General features: G+C 38.3%; 1 protein-coding gene across 1 annotated transcript; it reads left to right on the top strand.

The window, feature by feature from the left end:
- The first annotated feature begins 2,010 nt into the window (after positions 1-2,010).
- cav2 (caveolin 2) lies at positions 2,011-9,930 on the top strand. Its single transcript, XM_063000080.1, has 3 exons — positions 2,011-2,194; positions 4,241-4,428; positions 7,989-9,930. Exons 1-3 carry the CDS (start codon positions 2,051-2,053, stop codon positions 8,137-8,139), a joined length of 483 nt encoding a protein of 160 aa, XP_062856150.1. The 5' UTR covers positions 2,011-2,050; the 3' UTR covers positions 8,140-9,930.
- The last annotated feature ends 284 nt before the right edge of the window (positions 9,931-10,214 follow it).

The following is a 10,214-nucleotide window of genomic DNA, read 5'->3' as shown; positions in this document are numbered from 1 at the left end:
ATACGAATGATTAGATCAATTTTGTTCTGCAAAACTACTGTGATAAAAAAGAAGCACTGACATGTGCACCTAAATGCATAAACATCTTCATATGGCATTCAGACAAATACATTTGGAGCAATTTACTCGTTGGAAGTGATTCACCATGTCATGTTTGAAACAAGAAGGGTTGTGTATATGATCCCAAGAAGACCACACTCATTGTGAAGTCTGGAGGTGGGCCAAAAATACTTAATCAGTAAAAAAAGACTAGACAGACAGTGAACTCAAACATACAACCAAAATAATGTAGGTCTGGTTTCTAAAAATAAGGCCAATGCGATTACATAGACCAGCCAAACTCTGTATTTGAATCCCACTGGACATTTATGAAAGACTATGTTTATGCTAATTAGCTGATGCTTTTATCTAAAGTTACTTGCAATTGTGTATGAATACAATACAAGCAATTGAGGGTTAAGGGCATTGCTCAGGGGCCCATAAGTGGCAACATGGAGGTGGTGGGGATTGAACCAGGACCTTCTGATAGCTGATAGCACTGCGAAATACAGTGGTACAAACACCTGGCAACCCTTAAGACATAAGAGGAATTATATTATTGGGGAGGGCCAGACATGTACCCAATTTATATTTTAGGGTTGGGGTAGATCCACTAAGCTAATACACACAACTGCCCATACCAGGTCAATGCCACTGCATAACATTTTCCAAAGATGTAGTCCCAAACACACTCAAGGGTTCAGTTAAGAAATAATAAGCCACCTGTAACATAGATAACAATACACCAGTGCATGATTTGCATTTAAAGGCAAAGTACCTGGTATAATGGCAACAGTGTCCATGAGGAAGAGGGAAAAAGGTCAAAATGAGCTGGATGATTTCCCCCATGCATATTATAGGTAGCCATAGATCATCTTTGAGCTTTTATAATGGAACACTACCCTGACATTGATTCCAAGCTTTTCAGACTCTAAAGCAACCTAGAACCATGATGCTTCCAACACCATGCTTACCAGGTGGAATGAGGTTTTGGTGGGATAAGTATTGTGCTTTTAAACATTGAACTTTTGTATTATCTTTCCCCAGAACACATGGCCCACATAACACATGGCCCCAAAAATATGCTCAAAATTTTGCTCAAATGTTTTAGAATAGCAGGAAACCTCAATCCCCCACACCCAGGTAGATTTGCCCCCTCTCCCTTTCAGTTAATGGCTACTACTTACAAATAACAAATATGTGAACAAAATAGTATGCCTTCATATAATAAGCCATATCAAACAAATGTTTTCAAAAAATGATACTAATAAGGACTTTTTTTTACTGCAAAGCTTTTATTAGCAAATACAGCCCATATCATGATGCTCCTACAACAACACATACTTTACAGTGAGTGTGGTGTTCCTATAATAGTAAATCAGGCAACCCCTTTTTGTCTAGTTCTCTCTGTATTGATTTGGGTTTGTTTTTAACATATATCTTGTTATAGAAAGTGGCTATACGCAATTAAGCTGCATTAAATAGAACCACTCTCTCACTCTCTCTCATTGTCTTATGCTGGAGCCTATCCCAGCTTTCAATGGGCGCAAGGCACACAGTAACACCCTGGACGGGGCACCAGTCCATCGCAGGGCAGACACACCCATTAACCTATAGGGCAATTCAGTGTATCCAATTAACTTGACTGCATGTTTTTGGACTGTGGGAGGAAACCGGAGCCCCCGTAGGAAACCCACGCAGACATGGGGAGAACATGTAAATAGAACCAAATTTCAAACACTTGTTTCTTCTTACTACACATGGTAAGTTTTTCATGCATGTACGTTTAAACAGTTATTACCTCAGCATTAAGAAAAATATACGTGTTTGGCAGCAAGAAAGATTAATGATACTGTAGTTTGTAGACAGTAGTTAATAAAGATGGTTAGAGCTTTAGGCGGGTGGTTCGCTCGAGGGGCGCGTGCGCTCTCTCAATCAGCGTGCTTGCAGATGCACTAGGCTCGAGCACAGCTTAGAAAACTAGAGCGCGCCGCTTCCCAGTGAAACCAGAATGGGACTGGAGAAGGAGAGAGCTGAAACCAGTGTGTTTATGGATCAAGATGTCTTCGACCGGTCCATCGATCCGATTCTTAAACAAAAACCTCATACAGCGGTACCGGACAGAGACCCTAACGACATCAACGCGCACCTCCAGGTAAAGTAAATAAAACCTTTAAACAGCTGTAAAGTCTCTGTTATTAATCATAAACTCTTATATTACAGGATGTGCGTCACTATAATACCAAGCTTTATAATTCGGTTATGCTACGTTATGAATTTTGACGTGTTATAAGCTTGTGTACTTTTAATGTTGTGCTGAATGATATCGGCTGTGTCCCAAATGGCATACTACTATACTTTGTTGTATGCAGGCATTGGTAGCCTCTCTTACAAGAACAGTGCTGGTGGTGTACTATTTTTATTACATTTGTAAGTACGCAGTCAAGTCCAAGAGTGAATTTGAGACACAGCCAGACAGTACTTTGAATTCTGTTGTTTTAGTGCATACAGTTAGTGCTGGAATATGCTGTGATATGAAGTCGACTGTACATACAGTTATAGGCCAAATGTTTATGGAGCTGTTTTTCCAGACCAATACTGGAACACACTTCTATTTACATCACCACCATCAACAACATGTATGAACTTGAGGTTTGTTTGAGTTTTCTAAAAATATGCAGGGTCAAAAATATGCATACATACATCAATATAGACTCCCAAGTTGTAATATGTAACTCTTGCATGGACTGCTAATAACTCTTTAGTGATTATGATTGACTACAGGCTGATGAGTTCGTTGTACCCAAATAAATAAGGATAGTTATCACCTGCACTTTGTGCAGTGCAGCTCAGCGTTGTGTACGGAGAGACACACCCTGAGAGCACTCTTTTTTCATCTCTGTGCAGGCGCCATCATTCAGCCATCTGGCTTAGTCCCACCCATATCTGAATAACAGGCCAATCGTTGTTCATGTGGCCGCTCAGCCTTAGCCGGCAGGCAGAGCTGAGATTCGATACGATGTATTCGAGATCCCAGCTCTGGTTCCAGCGTGTGTTTTTACCGCTGCGCCACCTGAGCGGCATAAATAAGGATGGTTTGACAGCCCACATTAATAAGTACATGGAACAGTGGTCTCTTGGCAAATTCAGGAAGAAAATCCAAGCTGTCACCATATATTGAGAGAAAATAGATCTAATGGTTAGATGCAATCCAAGAATGACCAGTTCCTTATCCAGTGCCTTAATTAGTGCCTTAAAAGGCTGCCGTGCAGGAAAGAAGCTCCTGTTAATGCTTATATTTGGTAATTCAAGATTTTAAAACAATTTCCCCAGTACTTTGGATATTCTTTCCAACCTTGATAATAAGACCACTTTCTTATGTAATTTTAATGGGTGCAGTAAGATTAGCCCTATTTATTCAGGCACAGAGAAGTCGCAAGCTCTAGTTATTTCACATTTATGGCATTTAGCAATAGCTTTTATCCAAAGAGCTTACAATTATGATTGTTATTGATTACAATTTGAGCAGTTAAGGGTTAACGGCCATGCACAGAGCCCAGCTTGGCTGTTGTGGTCTTTGACCCAGCAATGTTTGGATTACTAGCCAGCACCATAACATTGAGCTATCACTGCCCTTAGTCAATCCAACTAAACTTAAGTGACAGTATAGGATTTCCTACACCACTAGATTAATAATCTGTGTTGCTGTGTGTATTTTATGATCCAGCATATTTTCAGGAACCCCACAATGAATTTCTGAAAGAATGCAAATTCATATTTGACCTTGGCTTTGTCCCAAACCGAACACTACTGTGCTAGACAAGCAGACTAAATGACTAATAGACCCTTAAGCGACAAATAAATACATCACATATTTTCATTGGTAATATTTTCATACTACAATACTAGGTTTGGGGGTTTGACCCTTTATTTTCAAAGTGATTAAAGAAACACTCAAACAACAAATCAGTAATTTACAATAATGCATTTTCTCATTGATGAAATTTGCTGTTGTTAGTGCTGTTGTAGTAAGTAAGCGTGCAAAGAATACAGAACACACTTGATAATGTTCATTATATTCATACTTTTAAAAATACATTATGTTGCAATGTTATTATTTGTCCTACTCTACAACTCTATATAGTAATGCTATCCTCCACTACATAGCTTTCTGAATAACCTCCCTCTTTTCTGTTTTTAGGTGGACTTTGATGACGTTATAGCCGAACCGAGCTCTGCGCACAGTCTGGACTCGGTGTGGATCGGCAGCCATGCACTTTTCGAGCTCATAAAGTACGTCTTCTATCGGATCCTGACGACCCTCCTTGCAATCCCGATGGCTTTCCTGGCTGGCCTTGTTTTCGCCATTCTCAGCTGTATACATATATGGTAATAAAAGAAAAGCATTAACTTGGTTAAATACGTTTTTTTTTTAGGTTCCGGATGTATTTTCTGAACCACAACACTGGCAGCATATTTGCCTTGGCTGCTGGCCACCATGATAAAAACTGGCATTACGCAAAAGAAAGCACAGGACGGAACAGAATCAGGGCAGGAAGAAGAAATAAAAATATAATTAAGCTTTATGCATATTATGTTTATCTATTATCTATTGATAGTTCATATCTAGTTTTCACATTTGATATTTTTCACATGCTGGTGAGGCATTTATGTGTGAATGCCACACTGTTTCAAAGGCAGCCTGGGATCAAAGCTTGTCTCTGATCTCACTGTGTTCTCATGAGTTTCCTCTGGGAACTTCAGTTTCCTCTCACTTTTTAAAAACATGCCCAATGTTGATTGGCTTCCATTAATTATCTCTATGTGTGAGTCAGTGAATGTATGTGTTTGTGTTTGTGTTGCCCTGAGATTGATTGGTGCTCAGTCGAGTTTGTGTTTCTACTCTGCACTTATTGTTTTTTAGTGAGACCATGATAAAACAGCTATTTACACTGACCAACCATAACATTAAAACCCCCTCCTTTTCGTACACTCACTGTCCAGTTCTACAATTACTGACTGTAGTCCATCTGTTTCTTTACATACCTTTTTAGCCTGCTTTGACCTTGTTCTTCAATGGTCAGGACCCCCACAGGACCACCACAGAGCAGGTATTATTTGGGTGTTGGATGATTCTCAGCACTGCAGTGACACTGACATGGTGGTGGTGTGTTAGTGTGTGTTGTGCTGGTATGAGTGGATCAGACACAGACACTCTTTTAGACACTCCTACCTGGTTGGTTCACCTTGTAGATGTAAAGTCAGAGACGATCGCTCATCTATTGCTGCTGTTTGAGTTGGTCATCTTTTAGACCTTTATCAGTGGTCACAGGACGCTGCCCACGGGGCGCTGTTGGCTGGATGTTTTTGGTTGGTGGACTATTCTCAGTCTGGCAGTGACAGTGAGGTGTTTAAAAACTTCATCAGCATTGCTGTGTCTTATCCACTCATACCAGCACAACACACACTGAGAATGATCCACCACCCAAATAATACCTGCTCTGTAGTGGTCCTGGGAGAGTCCTGACCATTGAAGAACAGCATGAAAGAGTGCTAACAAAGCATGCAGAGAAACAGATGGACTACAGTCAGTAATTGTAGAACTACAAAGTTCTTCTATATAGTAAGTGTAGCTGATAAAATGTACAGTGAGTGTAGAAACAAGGAGGTGGTTTTAATGTTAGTTAGAATGGATAAATAAACTAAGCAAACTGGGTTTAGAACCTCGTTGTCTTTCTAGGCATAAATGCTGGACAAATATATATTGTTTTGACATTGTTTTAAAATCTTTGTACTAACTGGGAACGTATCCCCCCGTTGACCTGCTTGCATTTGACACATTTATGCCAGAAATGCAAACAGTGGTTGCCTGTACTTCTCATGAGTTTGATTTATGAATTCATATGGCATCAGTTCCCAAGAGTAAATATGTTTTGATATATGGGACCTGGCAAGGCTTCCTTCTTACAAAGGGGTAGATTTAGTAGGTTTTAAAATCAGGAGTCAGTTTGTAGGGGGTTCAGTATTTCAGAAGAGCAAGTGTGGAACTCTGGAGGTATTTCTGTCAGTTCCACCATTAGTGTTCTGTATTAGTTCTGGGCTGTTTGTGCTAAATGCATTAACGCTAAATTTGATCTCATTAATCTGACCTTAGATAAGCATCCTGTAGCTTTTAAAATATCCTGATGGTATTCCTTATTCCTGCAGCTACTTTTATGTGTTAATTAGCAAGTGACAACACAAACGTTAGACATAAATCAATCACCACATGGTAAGAGTTTTGTGTTGCAAGACTGAGCAAATGTTAAAGATAAAGTGTCTTGTTATAAGGAAATTACAAACAAAGCAGGTGTAAAGATCAGCATGACGCAAAGCAAGTTAATACAATATTGAAAGGTTAAGGAAATCAAATTATACTGAGGATCTTTGACGTAATTACCTCTTAGTTTAGGAGAAATATTGTGGGATGTAGCAAAGCCTGGTACTAGGTTTATTTTCAAATCCTTAGAAAATGTGTATTACAGTTAGTTCTTTTACTTTATTTTAGCCTGTTAATTCTGATGTTCTGTTGGTTTCTGAATAGTAACATGCTGTATTTCATCCTTGCCAAGGTTTATAACTTTCAAAACAGAATAAAACGGTTATAATCTATTATATTATTGTCTTTTTATGTTAGTTTAGCAGCGTAAATCTGTGGATTTATTATCCCTGTTATAAACGCTTGTTGTAATGTAAACCGCTTTAGAGCTTTCCTGTAATGAGGGTTTAAAATACATGTCAGCCAATCAGAAATTGGGAATCAGTCATTTACTCACTCACTTTCTTAACCGTTTATCCAATTAGGGTCGCATCGGGGGGCTGGAGCCTATCCCAGCTTTTCAGTGGGCGCAAGGCACACCCTGGACACATACACACACCCATTCACCTATAGTGAACCTATAGGCAATTCAGTATCTCCAATTAACCTGACTGCATACTCTGCACAGAGTACTCCGCCTGGGGATCGAACCCAGGACCTTCTGGCTGTGAGGCAACAGTTCTACCCACTGAGCCACCGTGCCGCCCGGAATCAATAATTGTGCAGCCTAAACAGTGGCTCCTTCATCTTCATTATATAAACCTCTCTACATTTGATAAGTCTTATTTGTCATGTTCATTAGTGGTTAAATTGGGAGGGGGTTATCCTACTCTACTTAACCTTTTTTTTTGCTTACCAAAACTAAATATAAATTATCTGCAGCTAAGTTGCTAAGCAGTTGCCAAGTCTTTGTGTATCCTGCTGAATCGAGTACATTTGTAACTGTGGGTGTAAAATTATTTATTGGTTTCCAAATTAAGGTTTGGATGTTTTACATACATTAGATTAATATATTAAACCTGAACCAGCAGCCATGCAATGTGATCTAATAATATAATTTCTATTTCAATCTAATTTTAACATTAGATTAAAATTAATATTAACATGAATAATATGTTACTAAAGTATTATGTTTATGTAATTATATGTAAATTCATCATTGTATTCTCATAGATAGATTCTTTATTCATAAAAATGTATTATAATGTTATAATTGAAGACCATTTTTAAACCATTCAGGGAAACAATGTGGTTTATTGGAACCAGTGACTTCATGTTGAATTGCATAATTCAATTTAATAACTGTTTTATTTATATGATGATGAGCTACATCTTTAGTGAATTTAAAGCATATGTCAGATGCAACATGTATGCAGATTGTATTGGCACATATTCTAGCCCACAGTCTTGGATTTTTTTTATTTGTATTGTTCCTTTAACTTAATTGTTCATTGCTTCAGAAATTCTTTTCAGTAATGTCTTAGACATTTGCACAACGCTGTAGAAATGCACTATTAAGTATTAAGACCTCTGTGTGGTCAGTAAGAAACTGCTGTATGGTACAATAAAAGCTTTTTTGTGTCACATGCAGGTTGGTGATGCCGCTGGTGCAGAGCTTCATGCTGGTGCTCCCATCTATTCAGGTGGTCTGGTCCAGCATGGTAGATATGTTTGTGAGTCCGTTCACCCAGAGCTTCAGCAGGTGCCTGTCTTCCATTAACATAAAGCGTGTGCAAAACTAAAATGCTTTGAGGCACTCAGCCCAGCCCATCCAGCTGCACAGATGTTCTTCATGACATGCTTTTTTTCCTGCTGAGTTGGACTTCATCCCAGACCCGATCAATCGCACCTGACATTTCTTTGCAGGCTGTAGGATCAGCTGGCTCAGGTGTGGTTGCTTTGGCCTGAGGTAAAAGAATAAACGCAATAAAAAGCCTAACAGTTATCTATGCAATGTATGGAAGGATACAAATAGCATCCTATTACTGCAACTAAGAGTGGTGACGACTAGTTAACTGGTTGACTAGTTAATGTTTTTCTAGTAGAATGCATTTAATATAAATACAAGCTTTTGTATTGTATGTTGTGTAGTAACTGTAGGGGGTGTAATGATGCACTGATTTAATAATAAATTAAGCATATTTTTATTTTCTGTACAGAAGTGCCAGCATTAAATTCAACTGAGCATGAGTTACAGAAAACTTTTATCCATAATATAGAGAAAAGCAATAATGTTTTCATTAAATTTGACCCCCACCTTCCCATAAAAGTGTTAGTGTTAGGTTTATGACACCACTGGAAAGTTACAATGAAGTTTGTGGCATGTGATAATGAAAGAACCTGGTGCTAATTACTTCTTCATGAAGCTAGCAAACCAATGTACTGGTCATGCCAGGCAGCACGGTGGCTGAGTGGGTAGCACTGTCTCCTCACAGCAAGAAGGTCCTGGGTTCGATTCCCAGGTCGGGCGGTCCGGGTCCTTTCTGTGTGGAGTTTGCATGTTCTCCCCGTGTCCGCGTGGGTTTCCTCCGGATGCTCCGGTTTCCTCCCACAGTCCAAAGACATGCAAGTGAGGTGAATTGGAGATACTAAATTGTCCATGAGTGTGTTTGATGTAACCTTGTGAACTGATGAATCTTGTGTAATGAGTAACTACCGTTCCTGTCATGAATGTAACCAAAGTGTAAAACATGACGTTAAAATCCATGACGTTAAAATAATAAACAAACAAACAAACAACTGGTCATGCCTTAACACATTGATGCCAGGAAATGAACACAAACAAAGGCCCAATGTGCTATAAGCGTGCACTTCGATAATATAGTCCCGACCGGTAATATATTGGGACAATGCTTAAAATACAAATTAAAGCACAATTTTGATCCATAAAAAACAAAACATCATAAAGTCCCAACATCTCCAAATTTTTATTTCTTAAATTTGCATCACTGGAATCAGAGGTATTCTGTCAAAAAATGTGTGTATCATTACACCTCCTAACTAAATAACAGTTGGTATGTTTATACCAGAGTGTAATTTAACATTCATGCTACTGCATTATGTGTTCATGTTGTACACATAGAAGAAGCACAAGAAATTGAGAACTACTTCTTGTTGGATAAAAGTGCTTTTGTATTTTCTGCCTAGATTAAAACTGACACTATAATAACACAAGTATGTAACATTATATTGCTATTATATATTTATACTGCTGGAATGTTTTGGAGATAAATTATGTTGAAGCTTTTTCATATGACTTATAACATTCCGAAATCTCTTTTTGCTTGATTTTAAAGTCTTAATATATTCCTGCAGATGCACTTGAAATGCAACATGCTCTGGATGCACAGTTTTTTTAAAGCTGCTCTGAAAGAAAGGCAGGCTTGTTTGTGCAATGGAATATGAGCCCTTCAGGTGTTCTTTTTCTCTCCACCCTATTCAGTGATGTAATGTAGCAAAAATCCAGAGTGCAACAGAGCTTATTAAAGAAAACCTCTCAGTTCACTGAATAAAAGATTGTTTTTGAAGTGACACTCTTGTTTTTGTTCTGTCTTTTTGCTGCTGCTTATGTGACTGAATAAAGAAAGGCAAATATAAGTCAGTTTAGGTTTTGTTTTGCTGTAGGCATAATGCTTGTCTTAGTTACCTGATTAAGTATTATCTCATTAGCCTGAGGAGAACTAGATTAGATATTCATAGATTAAAAGCTGTTGGTGTACTGAATGTTAGGTAAAGGTTCATTTTGCTTTATTCTTTAACAGTTCCACTAAACTAAAAAAATGATTTGAGTGTAACATATTTATATTCAAAATAACAT

The sequence above is a fragment of the Trichomycterus rosablanca genome, chromosome 8, assembly GCF_030014385.1.
Source record: "Trichomycterus rosablanca isolate fTriRos1 chromosome 8, fTriRos1.hap1, whole genome shotgun sequence".
Taxonomy (NCBI): Eukaryota; Metazoa; Chordata; class Actinopteri; order Siluriformes; family Trichomycteridae; genus Trichomycterus; species Trichomycterus rosablanca.
Note: the sequence above shows the minus strand (reverse complement) of the source record. Positions and strands in the feature narration are given on the sequence as shown.